The 22,733-nt window shown below is 38.3% G+C and overlaps 1 protein-coding gene across 1 annotated transcript in view; it reads right to left on the bottom strand.

Moving 5' to 3' along the window:
- Positions 1-209: 209 nt before the first annotated feature.
- Positions 210-22,733, bottom strand: part of LOC129742302 (anoctamin-8-like) — a 24,091-nt gene continuing 1,567 nt past the window's right edge. The window contains exons 2-6 of the mRNA XM_055734184.1: positions 18,703-18,819; positions 12,140-12,270; positions 11,601-11,762; positions 11,352-11,507; positions 210-528 (exon numbers count right to left, since the gene is read on the bottom strand). Of these exons, the coding sequence (XP_055590159.1) occupies positions 331-528; positions 11,352-11,507; positions 11,601-11,762; positions 12,140-12,270; positions 18,703-18,819 (764 nt within the window). The 3' untranslated portion in view covers positions 210-330. The remainder of the gene's footprint in view (positions 529-11,351; positions 11,508-11,600; positions 11,763-12,139; positions 12,271-18,702; positions 18,820-22,733) is intronic.

Raw genomic sequence — 22,733 nt, 5'->3', positions numbered from 1 at the left:
ACACCAATATTTATTTTTACTCCAATTGTAGAAATATATGACTTGTATGACAAAGTAGGGGTTTCCTATAGAGTTGATTAAATAAAAATATTTTAAGGTTATTAACAAAAAAAGTTTCTTTAACATTAACGTGGCAAGCTCGTTTGTTTCATAATCGCTGGAAGGAAGTGTTTGTTTCGGCATGAAAGTGGATTGATTAGCGCAACTGAGAAATAAAACAAGGAGATATAGTAGATTGATATAGAATTCTGTATGTTATACCATTATCATAGAGAATGATGGATCTGAGCAGTAGGTAGTGGGAAGTCCAAGTCAAGTTGATTTTTTCTATTAATTTATCATTCCCAGAGAAACACATCGAAGGGACGGAATGGGGATTTTCTTAGAGCTAAGAAGGTATATGATTTTGTAACTTGTTAAGTTTTTTTTGGTTTTGTTGTAGAATACTGTAGTCCAGACCTTAGACGCCATGCACATGCAATCCCAGACGGCACCGTTAGAATTTGGTAAGTGCTGATCGAGCCAATCCTGCAAGACATTTGTGTTTGATGTGGTAAACAAACAGAAACAAAAAGAAATCAAATACAGTGTGATGAGTATATGGAACGACATTGAGTGAGTGAGTAAAACGGAGGAGATCGACGAACGCCAGGACATTTCTAAGCGATGTTGTTTGATATAGATAGGATCAACTTCAACGTTCGGAGTAGTTTCAAATTAATAATCTTAAATTCTGAATTTTGAATCTTGAACTTGGAATTTATTTATTCCGAAGTCAGTTTCTCGGTTGTTAAGCAGTAAAATCAGTCAATTTAATCTATTTATTTATTTATTTATTTAATTATTAAACGACCGTTCGGCCTTTCGTCTATTAGGCCTTATGCCCATTTGACTTATCGTCTATACGGGCTAGACCCCTTTGGTCTAATGACTATTCGGCTTGACGACGACTAACGTCCAACAACTGAATTAACTTCTGCCTTCGTTTTGTTACCTATACATAATTCGCGAAGAAAATTTGTTTTTCTGGATGACAAAACTGACAAAAAATGCCATAATTGACAGTAATGATAAAAATGACAAAAGCGATAATATGACAAAAACGATAAAAATTACAAAAATGACAAAAATAACTAAAATGACCAAAATGACTAAAATGACAAAAATGACGAAGAAGAAAATGACAAAATATACAAAAATTACAAAAATGACAAAAATTACAAAAATGACAAAAATGACAAAAATGACAAAAATGACAAAAATGACAAAAATGACAAAAATGACAAAAATGACAAAAATGACAAAAATGACAAAAATGACAAAAATGACAAAAATGACAAAAATGACAAAAATGACAAAAATGACAAAAATGACAAAAATGACAAAAATGACAAAAATGACAAAAATGACAAAAATGACAAAAATGACAAAAATGACAAAAATGACAAAAATGACAAAAATGACAAAAATGACAAAAATGACAAAAATGACAAAAATGACAAAAATGACAAAAATGACAAAAATGACAAAAATGACAAAAATGACCAAAAATGACAAAAATGACAAAAATGACAAAAATGACAAAAATGACAAAAATGACAAAAATGACAAAAATGACAAAAATGACAAAAATGACAAAAATGACAAAAATGACAAAAATGACAAAAATGACAAAAATGACAAAAATGACAAAAATGACAAAAATGACAAAAATGACAAAAATGACAAAAATGACAAAAATGACAAAAATGACAAAAATGACAAAAATGACAAAAATGACAAAAATGACAAAAATGACAAAAATGACAAAAATGACAAAAATGACAAAAATGACAAAAATGACAAAAATGACAAAAATGACAAAAATGACAAAAATGACAAAAATGACAAAAATGACAAAAATGACAAAAATGACAAAAATGACAAAAATGACAAAAATGACAAAAATGACAAAAATGACAAAAATGACAAAAATGACAAAAATGACAAAAATGACAAAAATGACAAAAATGACAAAAATGACAAAAATGACAAAAATGACAAAAATGACAAAAATGAAAAAAATGAAAAAAATGACAAAAATGACAAAAATGACAAAAATGACAAAAATGACAAAAATGACAAAAATGACAAAAATGACAAAAATGACAAAAATGACAAAAATGACAAAAATGACAAAAATGACAAAAATTACAAAAATTACAAAAATGACAAATATGATAAAAACGACAATAATGACAAAAATGACAAAAATGACTAAAATGGCAAAAATTACAAAAATGACAAAAATAACAAAAATGACCAAAATGACCAAAATGACCAAAATGACAAATATGAGAAAAATTACAAAAATGATAACAATGACAAAAATGACAAAAATGAAGAAAATGACAAAAATTACAAAAATAGCAAAAATTACCAAAATGACAAAAATGCCCAAAAATGACAAAAAATGACAAAAATGAGAAAAATGACAAAAAATGAGAAAAATTACAAAAATGACAAAATTAACAAAAGTGACAAAAATGACAAAAATGACAGAAATGACAAAAATGACAAAAATGACTAAAATGGCAAAAATTACAAAAATGACAAAAATGACAAAAATGATACTCCGCATTCTTAGACTTCCTCACTTCTTGATCGGTGGAATGCAAATTTAAAAAGAAATATGTTAGGCTCACATTTCGGGTCTTCACTACGACGAATGGCCGTTAGTAGGGTAAAAGATTCAGAAATTGACAGTCGCCACTTGGGTTTCGTTGCGATAACACGTGTTATATACGACGCAGTGGGCGTATCTACGGAGTGATATTGAAAATTTTCTTTACAAGTGACAATTTTACTATGAACATTGGATTCTCGTTGTTATCTCTATGAAGTAAGGTTGATAACGTGATTTAATATTTCCACAATCGCGGAAAGACGCTTGGAAGGACACCATTTTCTCTCTAGAAAATTGAGTGATTGATCATAAGAGGTGAATCGTCCCGACTCACAGTGAGGAATGCATGAGTGAACGATAGTGAACACTAGTAAGTGACGAAGATCAAAACAAACCGAATCACGTGCGTAGTTCAACACAGTAGTTCTCAACCTTTCGTGCTGCGAGTGTTTTTTTTTGTGAAATATAGACATTAAAAAGAAGATCCACGTATACCTCCCGGCATAATGTCGGGGGGTTACGACCCCGATTCTTACGGTGATCCAGGGGATCCTGGATTGAACAGCAGAATAGATGGAGTATTTGCTGGACGAAGTGTTCCCGAAGGGTGCGATCCTAACGGAGACCATGGACAAATGCATGTACTACAATTAGAGGCAGTGGACACAGTCTTACCGAAGCGGCCATTTGAAATCAGGAAGGCAGTCGAGGCATAACTTGGCACTAAAATCAAAGAAGCATACCCACAAAACAACATCTAACGTTATCAAACTGAGAAAAAGAAAGCAGATCGATCAATTTAAAAAGATGAACAAGTTGGCTGATAACACTCCAATCAGAATAATTGACCATCCTACCCGCAACCAATGTAGATGTGTGGTTTACTGCCCAGAATCCATGGAACATACAGCAGAAGAACTCAAGGAGGAGCTTAAGAAACAGGGAGTTAAGGACCTATGGCAGATAACGCGCAAGGGAGGAGGCAAAAACGTTCCGACTCCAACTATCATCCTTACATCCAAGAAAAAGATGTACAATGATTGTTCCAGTATGCGGCGTATGCTGTGGAAAACACGATAACACACCGAAGAAACCATGCCAGGAAAAAACTAACTGCAAGCACTGTGATGATTATTAACATCCAGTCGCTTGCAAAAAGTGTCCAGTTTACCTTTAGGAGACCGATATTCAGCACCTGATGGTGGACCAGGGAGTTGGGTACCCTGCAGCTCGAAGGATGTTTGAAGCCAATCACAGATCCAAGACTGCTGCCATGAAAGTTGCGGAAAGTAACGATGCCCGATTTGACGATAAATAAATTCGATGAACTCCTGATCGAAACCGCAAAGAAGGACGAAGGGCTCAACGCTATGAGAATGAAAGCTGAGAAACGGGATCGTCAAATTGAAAAACTCTTCAAAGGACTCTGGAACAAAGATAAACTTCTCAAAGAGAAGGACGCTGAAATTGCATCTCTGAAAGCCGCCTTGGCTGCTGCGAACATCGCTATTGCACCGATTGTCCATAAAAATGTCACTGAACGAGATATCACTGTTGCTACAGCAACAGAAAATGGAAACTCAGTAGTAACACCAAAGCTATTGTCAAAAAAACACAGAATGTTGGTAACCAAAAAGTAAGATCAAGATCTCGTTCTCCCCAAGAATCCAATCAACTTGAGGACAATAGAAATGGACGTCAAAGTCGTGGCTTCTCAAGACAAAGCAGACGTCTTGAGTTACAGTCTCACACCAGACAGAAAGAAAAGAGTAATTCACCGAAGAACATGAGGCAAAATAAGAAGGTCATCTCAGTGGACACTCAGTCTACTTGTTTCATATCAGATGACGAAAGTTACGATTCCTCGAAAGGTCTCTCAAACTCCAAACAAAAAAAACACTTCGGAAATGGACATTTATTCAGATAAATCGAATCGTTTCGGTCTTCTGGAATTCTAAGAGCTGCCATGAACGTTACCTCCAGTTACAAGCGAGTCCTCTCTGATCAAAAATAACCGACAAGACAATTCTGAACATACCAATGGCTTCAACAAACTCTCATGTGGATAGTTCAAAGCGACTCAACAGAGAGGACAACTGCAGGTCCAAATCTAAAAACCCACTATTAAAAAACCTAACTACTACCTCGGGTAGCCGGGGCCCTGTCAGTGCGGAAGTCTTTGGAGGACCGGTATCAGAATGGGGGGGGACAACCAGGGGCCAGGGATCCACTTCAGACGATCTGTCAGGCTAGCAACACGTAAAGCCATTCCTCAAAATGCTAGAACTTGTGCGGAGCGCCTGGGCCTTGCCAGTGCCGAAGTCTATGGTGTACCGGAACTAGCATACCACCTCCGAAACCGGAGAACATCAAGCGAGACGGACAAACGGGTTCCACCCCCGTATTCCTCGCAGGACACCGTGGGAGTTAAGATTAACAAGGATGGCGAGGCGGACAAGCGGGTTTTACCCCCGTATTCCTCGCAGGACACCACGGGAGCTGAGTTTAATAGGAATTGCGAGACAGACAAGCGGGTTTTACCCCCGTATTCCTCGCAGGACACCAATGGAATCGTTATACCTGACCACCATCGACCAGGCATATGTTTCAGACGATCCGCCAGGCTAGCAACACGTAAAGCCATGCCACAAAATACTAGAACATGTGCTGAACAGTACGACCAATGGAATGCGAAACTTTTTAATATTAAGCAACCTATTGCTGGCCCTTCGTCCATATCACTTGCGTATCCTTCATCTGTGCGTCTGTGCCAATAGCGGGGTCCATACAGACTGCTTCTGCTGGTGCAGCTCTGTCGGGTTTCGCCACCCGATCAACACAAGACGTTAATGACTCATCAAGCACTACATCTTTCAGTTCTATCGGAAGCTCAAAAAATACTATTACAAGTAGAACACTTAATGCTTCAATACCGAAACAGCAACCTATCATAAGTAAGAATCACTCTACGAGCTCTACGTTAGCTATCCAGTGGAACCTCATCTGATCTAGACACAGATCTACCTATGGTTGCAGTTGAAGTCTCTTACCCGTTTTTGGTGACAATTGTTTCGATCTACTTGCCTAACCAGAAAATTCCGAACCTGCGGAACAAACTTACCAACGTTCTTCAGCAGATCATCGGCCCGATTTTACTCCTAGGCGACTTCAATGGACACAATCAAGCATGGGGCAGTCCGAATCGAAATCGCCGTGGAATTGACGTACTAGAGAATGCGGATAAAGTAGGGCTCGTAATTCTGAATAACGGATCTCCTACTTTCATTCATGGCCAAACGGAAACTGTGATCGATCTTAGTTTTTCCAGTCGAAATTTGCTTCGTCGACTCCTATGGTTCACTCACCATGACCCAATGGGTAGCGACCATTATCCCATTATCATCCGCTGTAATGATAAACCTAAGGAGCTTACTCGGCGACCTCGATGGGTCTGTGATCAGGCGAACTGGGAATTATACCAGCATAAGAGTTGATGAATCGTTTCGAAGAGGATCCAGATTCTTTAACTATACAAAAATTCACAGAAGGTATGCATGACACAGCAATCGAAGCAATTCCCAGAACTAGTACAAAACCGGGCCGAAAAGCAACGCGATGGTGGTGCCCAGAAGTCAAGGCCACTGTTAAGGGGAGAAGGAAGGCATTGCGCGCAGTCAAGCGACTCCCCGATTGCCATCCCGACAAAGAAGTAACAGCAGAGATATACCGCAAACTAAGGAACAAATGTAGGCAGACAATACGAGACGCTAAGACAAACAGTTGGCAGGAATTCATCGACGGAGTAAACAACAACAATACTTCGGCAGAACTCTGGCAACGAGTAAACGCCCTTTCAGGGAAACGAAGATCAAAGGGCTTTGCCTTTACTACTCCGAACGGCACAGTAACGGATACAGCAACCATAGCTGACATGCTAGGCCAATATTTCTACTCCCTTTCGGCACTGGATGGTTATGCTGACGAATTCATTAGAAGAAATTCTGCAACATGCAACTCGATATCTAATTTCAGAATACCGAACAGCAACGCTAATCCACATCTATGTCAGCCATTTCAACTTCGAGAATTGACAACTTCCTTGGCTGTTGCTAAAGGAAAATCTGCAGGACCAGATGAGGTTGGCTACCCACTCTTGAAGAATCTAACTCCAAGCGGCAAAACAAAACTACTAAATATTTTTAATAGTATCTGGACCAAACGCGAGTTTCCACAGGAATGGTCGGAAAGCCTGTAGTCCCTATCAAAAAACCCGATAAAACCGGGCGGAGCCCTGAAGACTACCGACCCATCTCCCTCACATGTTGCGCCAGCAAACTGATGTAAAGAATGGTCAACCGTAGACTTACACAACACCTTTATAATAACGGTTTACTAGATCCCCGATAACTCGCATTTTGACCAGGCTGTGGAACCAATACCCATCTTGGAACACTCAGCGATGCATTAAACGAGGCAAGAAGGGATGAACTTCATGTTGAGATGGCAGCCTTAGACATAGCAAAAGCCTACAATCGAGCGTGGACGCCGTCAGTATTAAGACAACTTGTAAATTGGGGTGTGGGTGGACAGTGGACACATGCTCTACTTCATCAAAAACTTTTTAAATTCACGATCCTTCCGAGTAATGATTGGTAACCATAAATCAAGAGCTTTAGATAAAGAGACTGGTGTTTCTCAAGGCTCTGTACTGGCCGTGACACTATTTCTTGTGAAAATGAATAGTATCTTTGATAACCTTCCCAGCGGAATTCGTATATTTGTTTACGCTGATGACGTGGTTTTGATGGTTGCTGGCGCCACCGTGAAGGCCATGCGACGAAAACTAGCCCAAGCTGTCTCGTGGGTGGCTCGTTGGGCCTCATTTGTTGGTTTCCAGCTATCAGCAAACAAAAGTTAATACACACACATATGCAATTCCAACCATTGGATACTTAATACACCAATTATCATCAATGGAACCAGTGTACCAAGACGTAAATCACTTAAAACAATCGGCATTATAATCGATAGAAAACTATCCTTCGCTTCGTATTCTGATAAAATAAAGGAAGACTGTCGAAGCCGTATCAACATCTTAAAAACTTTGGCTGGACAACACGTGAACAGCAACAGGGAATCAAGAATAAATATCGGAAATGCGATCGTAAATTCCAGAATTACATACGGCCTTGAGTTAACAGTATTAGGTTGAAAAAGCTAGCTCCTACTTAAAACCGGGTCATCAAGACAACATCAGGACTTCTACCTTCCACTCCTTGCGACGCGGCTTGTGCGGAAAGTAGTAAACTTCCATTTCGACACTTTATAAACAGAGCGGTGTGCCACCGAGCACTTAGTTTTGCTTCGATGACATCCGAATCGAACGGGGAGGGGTTCCTCCTGACCGAGGCAGATCGCCTCTTTAGAGAATCCACTGGCCAGAAGCTCCCGCCAGTGTCCAAGGGCCATTGGTGTGGAACCAGAGGCTGGAACCTTCCTAAAACACTAACTGACCTGACAATCAAGAAGCAGTTCAAAGCAGGCTCCAATCCAACAGCTATCCAAAAAGCAGTAATAGAACTGACCAGGACCCGGTACTCAAACCACACAGTTCTTTACTCGGACGGCTCACTAGCATCAGGAAGGGTCGGGATAGGTATCTCGGGACCAGACCTGTTATCGACTCCCAGACCATTGTAAAGTCTTCTCAGCAGAAGCAGCAGCAGCCCTTATCGCAGCAACAACACCCTCAGATCGTCCCATCGCCGTCTTTACAGATTCGGCCAGTGTGGTTTCTGCTCTAGAATCAGAGTCAGTTAAGCACCCATGGCTTCAGAAAATCTTACTGGAAGCTCCATCAAATTCAACTTTTGTCTGGATCCCAGGTCACTCCGGCATCCCTGAGAACGAAAAAGCTGATGAACTCGCAAGATCAGGTCGTCGGCAAGCACTCTATAGCAATCTTGTCCCAGCAGAAGATACAAAGACATGGGTATCTAAAGTGATAACCGGAAAATGGGCTGAGGAATGGTACTGTTCTGGACAAGAAGAAACCAGGGAATTCTTCCTTCGCAAGATTAAAAGCGTGGTAACTAAGTGGGATGATCCTAAAAAACACAGAGAACAACGAAAATTATCTAGACTAAGGACGGGGCATGTAGCTTTTGCATACAAAATGAGCGTTGGCAGTGTTTTCCGGACCCAGTGTACAGTATGTCATGTACATCAGATGGTGGAGCACGTTTTTTACGAATGCCCACAATACGAAGTTGCTAGACTGACGTATAATATCCCCAAGAATATAGGGAAGGCGCTAGGAAATGATCCAACCATGACAGAGGTCGTTTTTTCGTTCTTGAAGGATGCTGGTTTATTCGATCAAGTATAAAGACCATATGCAAGGTTGCCGAAAAAAATTCTGTGTTTTGACGAAAAAAAATTCTGACTTTCTGTGATTTTTCCCAAAAATTCTGTGAAGATTTTCTGTGATGCTTTGTCCTTTAATTTCAATCAAAAGTCATGTTCAATTGCGTCTTTTTTACATTTTACTTAAAAAAAATCACTCAACATTATCAATTCTATCATATTTCTCCTATTCAAAGATAATTATCCAAAATTTTTATCGACATGATAAAATTTATTTTGAAAAAACGTCCAAAATTTAAAAATTCTGTAAAATCTGTAAATAGTTCAAAAAATCTGTGTTCTGTGACACAGATTCTGTGATAAAATTTGGCTCAAAATTCTGTGAAATTATAGATTTTTCTGTGATTTCGGCAACCTTGACCATATGTTCAATTTATAGTATGTAGGGGAGATGAGGGCATAACGAGCACCCAGGGCATAATGAGCACTACGCTTTTCTACGAAAGTACGTATTTTCTTAAATAAATTTTCATGAGGATTTGTTTCGTACTTCCTATAGTATTATTTTTTCACAAAAAAAGGAATCTCCTTATCATCTTTACAGAGATATTTAAAAAAAAAACTAGCTTGGTTCTCAAGTTACGAAAATATTATAATTTTTGAGCAACACGAAATAAGCTCTTATGATCTTAAAATAACCTTGATCTATAATGTTCGTACTGCAACATGATGTACACATTGTTTCTCAATTTTTACCATCATAAAATTTTTGATTTTTCACTTTTAACAATTTTAAAACACGTTTTTACTTAAATTTGTTGACTAGGGGCATATAGAGCACCTTATTATCGAGGCATAATGAGCATTTTCTGCCGTAGAATCTAGCAGCGAATTGAAATTGATTTATAGCGCCACATCTTGACTAGTTTTCATCCGACGATTTAGCCTATTGGTAAGGTGTCGGAGAAGTAATCAAAAGACTAGAGTTAGATTTCTGTTCGAGGAGATTTTTTTCCATTCACAATTCATGATCGATTTTTTTATTGTTACATTATACGGCTAGTAGCATCATCCTCCGAACAAAGCACTTAATGTATGAGCGTGCGTGAATTGTTTGTATTCTACAAACAGACCTAGATTATTTTGTTATTGCTTTGTTTGATGAATCTACGACTCACCTGACTTCATCGAATTGAATTCGCTGCTAGATTCCCCGGCAAAAACGCACATCTTGCTCTGATTAATGGTGCTCATACTGCCTCAGGGGGGGTTCTCATTATGCCTCCACAGTGGCTGGTTTTCAGCTTTTGGCAAAATTTTTTAAAATGCATTTTTTAACGTTTTCATCTAGTTTTTCACGTTTCAGCCCGTTAGGGAATAGGCTTTTCAAGTGTCTGAACACGAAACAATAATGTAACCTCCCTATTATAGCTATTTTCTATGGTTAAATAACCGTTTTCCTTAAGGTGGCCATTATGCCCCCATCTCCCCTAGTCCCCAATTGTAGGGGTTGTCGTTATAATGTACTTCCCACCTCTTGAGAGAGTCCCTTATGGTCTCTTTCTCGTATGTCTAATCTCATAAAAGAGATGAACCAGCTGAAAGCTGAAAATCTCTATAATAAAGACATTAAAAAAATCAGAACATTGCTTGATGAAATAGCTTGTCAAAAGAGCCCTGAGTTTTAAATTTCAATTTAAAACAATTTATGCACTTCATTTGCTCAACAATAAATTCAAAGTATTTATCCACGAACAACCTCCCTATTTTAAACGAAATACCTTTGAGAATTTTTCGCCAAAATTAATTTAAGTTAGCACGACAAGATATCGAACGTATAAATCATCAATAATTGACTTCATTTTAATCGACAAGTGAGATCTCAAAATAGACATCGCGCCTTCTAATCCAATTATTGTGACATTGACCTTTTGGTAAAACTCTACTGAGACAGTATAGCCATGAAAGCATATCGTAACAGATACTATTACCAACAGGCCCAATGAGACCGATTCCGAGTTCACTTTATTTCGTCCCAAACAACAACATCGCCAGAAAAGTGTCCATCATTATCGTCATCATGAAGTGTGTACTAGGAAATGGGCCTATCACTGGGACTGATTAAGGCACGAGACAACAAAGTCGATTAAATGTGGAGAAAGGAACTAATTAAAACAAGCAGTGATAGCAGTTTCTTTTTTTCTTTGTATGTTTGTATGTTGCCGAACAGATGAATGTGGGGCACGATTTGTCAATGAGTAAAGCTCGTCTTAAATCTAAACGAATTTCTTCTAGATTATAAATATTAAAAGATAAATACCTGGAGTCGTAACATTAGAAACATCACTACAAATACTAGCACTAAACACAGTCCAATAATTGGAAAACTAACTAGATACCGGAACGCACGTCGCTGCCAGGCGGGAGTTTCACGTGGTTCCAGACGACCGGTTACGGGACTTTCCTCCAGCGAGCCCTGGAAGCGAACAACGTAAGAACGAATTATTTATTAATCAGCACATAGACAGATTGTTGTTTTTTATTTAGTTACAGCAGCAAAGCGACTTACCGTATACAATGGTCGAGGCGGTTCCAAAAGTTCCGGTGGCGTCGACAAAGTTCCCCACCGAAAGGCAAGCTCGACGGAGTAGCGTCGCCACGCTTCCAGGTACAGGGAAGCCCACGCCACGTTAAACAGGGAAAATATTACATGGCCGATGTCCTGTGCCACCTGTTCCGACAATATGATAGGAAAGAGTAGGTAAATTAGATCGCATTAGAACAATTCTGGCTCATTAGACATACACCAAGACGATTCATTTCCCGAGGGATGGCCTTTTCACGGAATCTCGTTAATTATGTAGTTTCATTGTAATTGAAACATAAGACATGACATAAACAATTGTCTATGTGTATGGAGGGAATACACATGTTCTACCTACTTTAATATTATTTACTATCTTAGCCTTAGGTTCATTTGAATCAATAGAAAAAAACATAAAAAGAATTAAATGAAGCATCCATAAGTCGGCATAAAACGCTTACCACGCAAACGAACGAGAAGGCCGACCGGGAAGATTTAATCTAATAAGTCCCAGTTATTCTCACCTGACCGCGACCCCAGAGGCCGACATACAGGATGGTTCCCAGCACGGCCGGAACACAAAGTGCACACGTGTAATGGCCCAACCAGGCGAAGTAGAGAGCCACCTTCACTCCGAAATACGCCGCTATATCATCTGCGAAATGAGAGACCAGAAACACAAACAGAAAAAGAACACACCGAATACAATAGCATGGACGAAAGATACATATTCCTGTTTAAGAAAAAGCGGATGTTATTATGTAAATAAGTGAATGCGGGATTCGCGCCATATTATCACCGTCACTCACTAAATACTGGTAAAGAACATTGTTTTCCTCTTGTTTTTTTTCGTACAATTCATAGTACCGTTGCGAGAGAAAATGTAAAAAAGATGACAGACAGCTTCCGGCGGAATGTTGCCGGTCGTTTTGTGACAGCCACCAAATGTGCAGATATTTTTCTGCTCTGTCATCTTGTTTTTTTTTTTGTTAAATAAAAAACGCAGATACAATCAACGAGAGAAAATAAATGTTTGGCAAAGCTATACAGAAAACATTTGAAATTTTACAGGTATGGATCAATGGTCCATGAAATGCAATCAGAAGAAATATTGTGGAAAACAGCTTTAGTATAAAGTGAAAACCTGCATAGATAGCGGGCGTTCAATAAAAAAATTTCAAAACATCTCAAAAACTGAAGAATCGCAATAGTTATTGAGATATTACTTTTTTCATCGCAGTCTCTGTACAGGGTCAACAGTTTAAGACGTAGACTTTTGCTCATATTATGACGCCCCTGGTGGACGGATATGGAGGTTCTTGGTGCCCACGTGTCGGGATTCCTATCAGCTTTACATATGTATTTATGACATTCTGCATAAATTGACTGTACTTTGTAAACGATCAACATGGAAGCCGAAAGTAGGGGAAAAATTGTGCACAGTTATTTGAAAAATCTATTGTGTTCTGAATCTAGGTTAGCTAAGGCGGCATCCATAAATTCGTAACGCAAAAAATGCACTTTTTCAATACTCCCCGTATGTCAGAAATCGTAACGCTTCGACGTACCCCTCTATAAAAATTACGTAACGCTAATAATTACCCTTTCCCCCCATCTTCTTATGTTTTTAAATACTGATTTTCGAATGTAAAAAAAGATTTTAACATGAAATTTGTTAACTTTCTTCAAAACGAAATTAGTATCTATCCAAATTGCTTCTAAGTACTAATTGATGATAACTCTCAGATAAAATAAATTCTAGAGTTTGTTTTGATTAGGTCGTAAAAACCAATATAAACAAAATTGGGATATTGGCTGCAAACGATTAAAAAACATGCATTCTATGTCAGGTTAAAACTTGGTTTAATTAAATGAATGAGTAACTTTAGAAAAATGATTTTAAATTAAGACGTATGATGACTTTTTCATTTTCGAGTGTAATTTGGTTTTTGCAACGTTTTGCACTGCACTAGTTTGTCGTGCAAAACAAAGGACGCATAATATCTTTTTGACTAGTTGGTTTATGCGTCCTTTGTGTATGTTTACAAAATTCTCTGTGAAAAGTGCTGAATTTACAAGTAAAATTTAAGAATATCAAAAGAAAATCGTTTGCTGAAGTAATTTTAGATTTCCTAATATGATGGATGACCATAAATTGTTGCTGGTAAGTAAAATAAATAGGTTTTGATTGTGACTGTGAAAATGAATTCCAATTTTCTAATTTCAAGAAGGTGCTACCGATAGGTACGTACCACGCACGTAATGAACGGTCGGCGAAAACACAGATAGTGGCCAGCAATATCAAGCCACATTTCCAGTGGACAGTCCAATCCATCAACGATGTCGGATCTCATTGAGCGTCTTATTTCCAGGTATTTCTTCGTCGTTCTATTTCCTATTATTTTAAGCGTTACTTTACAAGCAATTCCAAATGAAATTGCGAAGGATTAGATGAAATCAATCGATTTTAAAGATAGAACTTATCGATTTACAAAAAGACGTTAACGCCAAATCAGTAATACAAAAGGTCGCAAGTTCTTGTGCACTACCAAGAACGTTCCTAATGCATATTGAAGTAGTCCAGCATATTCTTCTTCTATCTTCGAATTGACTACCGGTTCTACAAACGTTTTTGAGCAATATTCTTAAAATGAGAATTTTAAAGATGATTAAAAATTTCAACCGTGATTTTCTCGAAACATCTCAAGTGGCTCATACGACCTAATCAAAACAAACTCTAGAATTGATTGTTCTATTACGAAATGCTCTATGCTTGAACTGATCTACCTTGTTTCCTTTATTTTGTTCAAGAAGCAAAACTTATTGTTATGCAAAATTTACTCTACTTGTAAAATTCGTCGGGATAATAAAAATTGCATTTTTTAAATGTGTGTAACAGTAGATAAACAGTAAAATTTCAGATCTAAGGTTGAATTGAGTTCTTGGGGGTAAATGTACCGAACATTCGGTTTTCCAACGGTTATTTCACGGTTAATACATATTTTAAGTAGTCTATCTCAGAATCTTTAAAAAGGAATGGTTACAAGCCAGTTTCAATCATGTTGAAGCTTACAAATTTTGGTTTGAATATCATTTCATAAAAACTGCTCGACATAAAAGTAGCTGCGATTAAACTAGATTTTTAAGGGAAAAATCTTTACGTAACGATGAGCATACCTCCCCTCTCACCTATGTCACAATTCGTAACGCTCGAGCTTACCCCCACCCTCCCCCACCCCCAGAAGCGTTACGTAATTTATGGATGCCCCCTTAACAGCTGAAATTACCCAGAAATATCGTATGGCGGATTATCAAACGGTATAAGGAAACATTGAAGACGATTTGGAAGCCTCAAGCCAATTGTCGGGGTGGAACATTCGACCGGAAACTACGTAGTAAGATTTTGAAGACGGTTAAGAGGAATTCCAACCGTGAACCGTGATTTGGCCTGCAATTTAGGTGCTGCCTATAGTACCGTGAGGAGAATTTGACTCCGAAAAGGACCATAAAACAGAATAGTGTGGCTAAAATGCGTGCTCGGAAGCGTGCTGACCGAGTTTGACGGGTGTCTTCTGATGGACGATGAAACCTATGTCAAGGCTGACTTCGGACTAATCCAGTTACTTGGCAACGGCTCGGGTGAATATTTTAGCCAAATTTAAATTTGTTTGCTGCAGCTGCTGCAAGAAAAAACGAAAGTTTTCGTTACAGATAAGACAATGACGTCGGAACTATACCAAAAAAAATGTATCTCCACAGACGAAATTTTGTCAAAGACATCAATCAGATGAAGACCTGGAGGAGGATAGCTGAAACGATGGACGAATAAAGTGTACGCCACCTAATGAGCTGTTTTAAGGAATGAACTCGAGAATTCCTTATTTCCTTCAAAACTGTGACGAATAATTTTATCCGTTTTTTTTTTCTTAAAAATATGAAGAAAACGCTACATTTGTATTAAAAAAGATTTTGAATTCAATAACAAATAACTGAGGCGAATTATCAGCGGAAGTCGTGCCTACTATGGACTCCACAAGCAACTGCGGTCGAGAAGACTTTGCCCTCGTACGAAGTGTAACCTGTATATGACGCTTATTAGACCGGTTGTTCTCTACGGGCACGAGACATGGATATTGCTCGAGGAGGACCTGCGTACACTCGGAGTATTCGAGCGACGAGTGTTAAGAACCATCTTTGGCGGCGTACAGGAGAACGGAGTGTGGAGGCGAAGGATGAACCACGAGCTCGCGCGACTCTACGGCGAACCCAGTATCCAGAAGGTGGTGAAGGCTGGCCGGATACGCTGGGCTGGACATGTTGCGAGAATGCCGGACGACTGTCCTGCAAAACAGGTGTTCGCTACGAATCCGGTAGGAACAAGACGAGCGGGGGCGCAACGAGCGAGGTGGTTAGACCAAGTGGAGCGTGATCTGGCGAACGTGGGGTGCCCGAGAAATTGGAGAACGGTTGCTATGAACCGAGTGAATTTTAGGAATTATGTTCGTCAAGTTATGTCGTGAGACGGAATACTATGTAAATAAAAATAATAACAAATAACTGAACTGTTTTTGTTCCAATGCTTTCTGAAGCAAGTTTTTTTCAGAACATCCTTTCAAACTACTCTTTTTTTACATTTTTTAAACGGATACTGCACGGAAAATAAAAAAAAGGTAAAATTTACCTTTTTGCGAGGTGAATTTTTTCCACCCCTCTTTCGAGGTAAATTTTACCTTTTTTTCATTCACCTAGCAAAAAGGTAAATTTTACCTTTTTTCAATTTACCTAGCAAAAAGGTAAATTTTACCTTTTTCACCTAGCAAAATAGTAAATAATACGGTTTTCCCATTTACTGATTTAAAAGGTAAATGCTGGTTGGTTTGATTGTTTTCTTCAATAAGAATTAAAAAAATACAAAATTCTTTTAAAAATGATATTTATTGGAGATAAATAGGGACTGGTAATTCGGCTTCGCGTTCTTCTGAGCCGCTATGGCCGCTGAATCCACCTGCGTTGCGTACATTCATGGCCTCCTCCGTTCGACTAATCCGGTCAGGTTCGGCTTTTCCGGCTGGAGGATGACGTGGAATACACCTCAAAGCTCTATGGGCCGATCTGAAACAAAATCAATAGTATTATGACGAGAACCAGCAGAACTAAATGATATTTAAGAACACTTACCATTCTATTCCGATTTTCACATATTAGGCACAAAGCAAAACTTGTTCCTAGAATGACAAAACAGCTTAACCTCAATGAACGGGTTCGGCGAATAGTTACTTTTTTTTAGAAGAATTGTACCGTTTTGTTTGGCTCAATCCAATTACACCTCGCTACGAGGTAAGTTTTACCTTATTTGGATTTACCTTTTTTTCTAGGTGAATTATACTTTTTTATCGAGCTCAATTCACCTCGCTACGAGGTAAGATTAACCTTTTTTGGATTCACCTTTTTTCTCGGTGAATTGTACCTTTTTTCAAACCTCGATTCAGGTAAATTTTACCTGACTGTGAGTTTCACCTCGAAGAGGTAGAAGTTACCTTTTTGGCTTTCACGAGCGTTCACCTTTGCTAACTCGGTAAATTTTACCTTTTTATTATTTTCCGTGTGCGTAGATAAGGTACTTATATAGTACGCTCCTTTTTTTAAACTCAAAATTAAGTAGTTTTGATTCAAAACAGCACTTCAGGGGCAGCCATCAACTTTGAGTTTGACTGGGCAATCGCAAAACTAAGTTCTGATAGGCATACTCAACACTGAGTTCGGCAGTCGAACTCAAATTTAACCTTTTTATTGGAGGGTTGTTTATTTTCAGGAAATTAAAGGATGGTTAAAAAATTTTGTAACCCGGATGTTGCTGTTCCGGTACATTGCATTGCAATTACAGAGCGGTGGAAAGTTTTGACACTGCCGGCAAAAGAAAACTTCCGGATGTTACTTCCAACGGGAAGTAAATAACATCCGGAAGTTTCCGGACATTCCAAGCCACTCACCATATGTTTGATGACAATGACGGACAGAATTTTACGCTGACACGGTGGACATTCCATTATGAAGAACTTTCATAGTCTTCCGGTAATTGTTCCGGAACGACAAAACTTTGCGTGATCGTTGGTTGCTGTTCCGGTTCGAAGTGAATTCGCTAAGTGTTTTCAGTCCAACAAAAAAAGTTCAATTTTTAGTTCATAAGGTCTAGCAGCTTTGATCCCTCGCCGAAGGAAAAAAGGGATCAATTTTGAGTTCGCAGTTCGAACTCCGTTTTGAACCATCGCAAGGAAGAAAAAGGGTACTTAACTTTAAATTCATAGAATCTAACTATGTTTTGAACCTCGGTCGTACTTTATTTTGAATTAAAATAAAGGAGCGTGAGGGAAGTGTTTCTTAACGCGCATACTGATTTTGATTTGAAATTCGTTTATTTGGAAGGGTGCCGTGCGCTATACCGATTAAGCTCAGTATTCGAACTTATTGAACACCCTGTATGTTGTTTCTTTATCACCACCCGTCGACTCAGGATATTAACCGACCGCGCACATTGTCTATTGCTTCGGGTTTGCCGCTTCTTATGGTCATATGAAGAAACAATCAGTGCTGTTCATGGTTCTGAGCACCTCCCTGTGTAACTGGTCTGCTTGGAACCTTGAGTAGCTTTGATTACTTCTTCATATGAAGAAGAAACGAAGAAAAATAAGGATCCCCTTGTATTCAATCGCTAATATTTTTAAACAACCTAGTGAATAGAAAAATCAAATAAGTAGATTAAAACGCCCGTTTTGAATGTTTTAGCAGACTTGAAAGAGACTATGTTGGGAGTAAGATTCATTTTTCTAATTATTTTGTGTGTCTAGTTCATACAATTTTAGTGTCACCTTTGTGCAAAAGGAAAAATTTAATATGTTTTCATTCGTAGCTAGGCAAAAACATCATATTCATTAGAAAAATAACTAAAAACATTTTCCTTTAGAAAAGCGAAATAGTAATCACTCAAGTTTAGTGGCTTATGACAAAGTATACACCTACTTCATTGCTGTTCCGCAGACAGGACAGGAGAGAGCAAAAAAGGGTCATGTTCATTCGTAATTACACCTACCTAGCGGTTGCGGGGCGAAAAACTTCCGTACCCAACTGGACTGAAGCTGCTGTAAGGCGCTCGTTTCGTGCAACGGAAACACTTGCGTTATCAGACCCAGCTCCTGCCAGGCGGCCACTGAAACGAAACCGGAAAAAGGAAATACAACTTTAGCGGAAAAAAAGTATTTTACATAATGAAGGCTGCGTCTCTGATTTGTTAAATGAGTAAAGTGGAGAGATTTAAAAAAAAAAAACTGGGAAAAAAATCAGGTGAGTGATTAATGATAATACTATGAACTTGTAGCGTAGTATATTCAAAATACATCAAACATAAACATTGTGAAATAAATTTCACGGTATGTTGCCCTTGAATTATAGATTCTTAATCAACATTACCTAAAAAAATTTCACATATTTCTGTGTGTCTTTCGCATCTTATTGAGAGCAACTGTCAAGCTCTCTGAATCGAAGCCAAATTGTTCACATTTTCCCTTATCATCACGCAACGTGGTTCTATATTGACCTATTCTACAATTTGACACAAATCCCCATAAGGTCGACTAAACTCCCAGCACGAAACGACGACGTCGAAACACCTTGGCTTGAGTGGTTTTTCCCACTCTCTTACCTTCCGCCTACACGCCAACACACCTTTGTCGGATAATCAACAAGCTGCGGAAAAAAAGAGTGCAGGAGTACCTACTCAGCCAATAGGACCGAGTATTTCGGAAGAAGAAAATAAAACCGTTAGGATGTTGTTACGTCAAAAGCCATATCCCCCGTCAGCTAAACCGGAGGGAGATATCGGCGGAGATCTGAATTAGGAGCAAGTGTTAATGTTCACGCGGTGGATGCCTTACGGAAGTAACCCCTACTAGCTCTAGCTGTTGCTTTTGATAACACCATCACGGTTCAAATTGTACAAAACGAATAGTCACGAACACTTGTTGATGATTGGATTACCTTACCTTCAACGCCCTTTCGCTTTTTATTTTAGAAAATGAAATGCAGAAATGCAGATGGAGTATCTTTTAAAATTTCGTAAGCAAACAATAAGGGGAAAAAATTAAGTGAATCTTAAAAGTCGTACAATCAAAACGAACTTTTGTTATTTTTGTCATTTTTGTAATTATTTAAAGAGAAGTAGGCTTCGACCGGTTCGTAGCGCACGCGTTTTTTGCCGTCGTGTTCGTGGAAAATTTTCAAAACTATTAATTATCATGTGGATGTTGGAAAAAAAACTTCCGAAACATCTAACCTAAATAGGTGTTCAGTGAATCTAGTGTTGATATGCTTATAAATTATCGCCGGGAAGGGTGGAATACCAGATTTCAATAGTTGTTATAAGACCAAGCCTACCGGGCGTTCGTATTTCGGTCGGTATTTTAGATGATTTAATTGGTTGCCTTTTTATCTACTTACTGATTTTCGCACCCATTGTAGCCATCCAGGTTGGTATTTTTGTTTGTTTATTTTCTCATAGCGATGACCGGTTGTATTGCTACCGGGTTGCTACATAAACACATCCAGTAACAACCTACTGCTCGAATGCTATTTCTCGAATCAAGTTAGCGACTGTTGGTGCGATAATGGGTTGATAGATATGTTGCTAAATGTACTCGATTCGAGGTTTAGCAACCATTGGTGGGCTTGGTCTAAGAAGCAGCACCTGGAGATCGATCGATGGCAAATGAAAATTCCTTGTGAACTGCATGGTGATGGAAGAGCATTTGGAACCCATTGCCAGCTGTACAAAGCTTTTAACAAATGGTTTAAAAGTTTAAAAAGAAAATTATAATATAAAGCCTAGATTTTATTTGGTGTTTGTTATGATAGAAAAAATATTGATGCTGGTATGAGACACCCGTGGTTTTTGTTTTGAATTGCTGCGACTTTGAAGGAAAAGTGAAAGGAGGAATAATGATGTCTCAAGAAACAGCACCAGGCCTTTGTGAAAAAGTGAGGTTACATGAAATATGATGAAAATCATCGAAATTTCTTTGAACATTCTATGTCGTAGTTTGCTAGCTACAGTAAATGTGCTATCAGTGAACACGTATTACGGTTTCATACGAAAATAATGTTGTGAATGAAGAATTTCGAACCAATGGTCGGCTGTTTGCTTTTCGTTGTCGGTGATGGTGAAATTACACGATTGACAAAGTTGCTCTTCAAGACATATCCCAACGTTAATGCAAGAGCTGAAAAAGAACTCGTCGAAAAATTTCCATTTTTTCGCTTATTAAGTTTCCCTCTTTTGATTATTTGTTGCTAAGACGAATTTTTGGCAACTGTGCTCAATAAATTTTTGTTACTTACTTACCTACATATATTGAAGCTAGAACTTCGAAGGTTATACCAAAAAATATTTGGAAAGAGTAATTTTCAAAAGATTTCGTGAGGGCACTTTTTCTGTTTTTCTTTTTCAATGTAACTTTTCAAGAGCGAGCAAAGGCGCTATATCCAAGGTCAAAGGCCAGATATGATGGTGAACATAAATTCCAAATTTTTATTTTTGCATGAATGACTTACAAAGTTAAGAAATGCATCAATCGCCTTGGTCCAAGAACCCTATTTCCGAAATGGAACTTTTTACTTAGGGAATTTGCTCAAACCAAACTTTACTGTGTTCAGTGTAATTGGAATGACTAGTGCCCGAATAATGCCTCGTGCATGTATATTGATAAACAATTCTTTAAATGCAACACTTATACCCAATCTAACAACAAGAGACATTTGCGTCGTTCAGGTTTCGCTGCCTGATAGAAAATACGTCTACTGTTCAGCATACTCACCATATGAACAATCATCCCCTACGGATGATTTAAAAAATGTCATTTCATTCTGTGAATCACAAAATATACCTCTTGTAATTGGCTGTGATGCCAATGCCCATAATTTTGTATGGGGAAGCTCAGATATCAATCTGAGAGGCTTAAATTTAATGGAATATTTAAGCAGCACTGATTTAGAAATTCTAAATGTAGGAAATAAACCAACTTTTGTTAGGTGTGACAGAGAAGAGGTGATTGACATCACACTTTGTTCTAGAACAATTTCTCAGGAAATTTCAAATTGGCATGTGCCTAACGAAGAATCGATTTCTGACCACAGGTTTATCTATTTTGAACACTCAGGTGAGTTTTTAGAAACAATTACATTCAGAAACCCAAGAACAACTAATTGGGACCTATATTTGGAGCATATCGCTATTAAATTTCATGGATATACACCTGAAATTACTACTCCTTCTGAGTTAGATGAAGTGGTTGCAAAAACCACCGAAATTATTTTAAATTCTTATGAAGAAGCGTGTCCTTTACGAACGTTGAAATTCAACAAAAACAGTACACCATGGTGGAACTCAAATCTTAGTAAATTACGAAAAAACTGCAGACGCTCTTGGAACCGAAGGCGCACGGAAGGTTTTGATGCTTTCAAGTTGGCTCGCAGAGCTTACCGGAAAGCAACAAGAGCTGCCGAACGCTCAAGTTGGCAGAGCTACTGCACAAACATTTCAAGCTTGCACGAAGCAAGTAGGTTAAATAAAGTCTTAGCCAAATCAAAAGATTATCAGGTTTCATACCTTAAAACCCCTAGTGGTGATTATACATCAAACGACGAAGAAACATTAAATTGTCTATTCAATACTCACTTTCCAGGATGTGTTGATCAAGATTCATCGATAGAGCCTGAGTTCTTTTCTGGAAGTCTAGATTCCTTGCATTTTGCTCGGAAAATAGTTACTACAGAATCGGTCAAATGGGCAATCGATGGTTTTGCTCAATACAAATCTCCTGGAAGTGACGGTTTATTTCCAGTTTTGCTTCAAAAAGGTTTCGATCATTTCAAACACATATTAAGAAAAATAATGATAAGCAGTTTTGCTCATGGATACATTCCTAAACTTTGGCGGCAGATAGCCGTGAACTTCATCCCTAAAGGGGGACGATCATCATACGACGAAGCCAAAAGCTTTCGTCCTATAAGTCTAAGTTCATTTCTATTAAAAGCACTTGAACGTTTAATTGATCATCATATCAGGCAAGA

The sequence above is a fragment of the Uranotaenia lowii genome, chromosome 2 (genome assembly GCF_029784155.1).
Source record: "Uranotaenia lowii strain MFRU-FL chromosome 2, ASM2978415v1, whole genome shotgun sequence".
In the NCBI taxonomy this organism is placed as follows: Eukaryota; Metazoa; Arthropoda; class Insecta; order Diptera; family Culicidae; genus Uranotaenia; species Uranotaenia lowii.
This window is presented reverse-complemented; position numbering and strand designations above follow the sequence as displayed.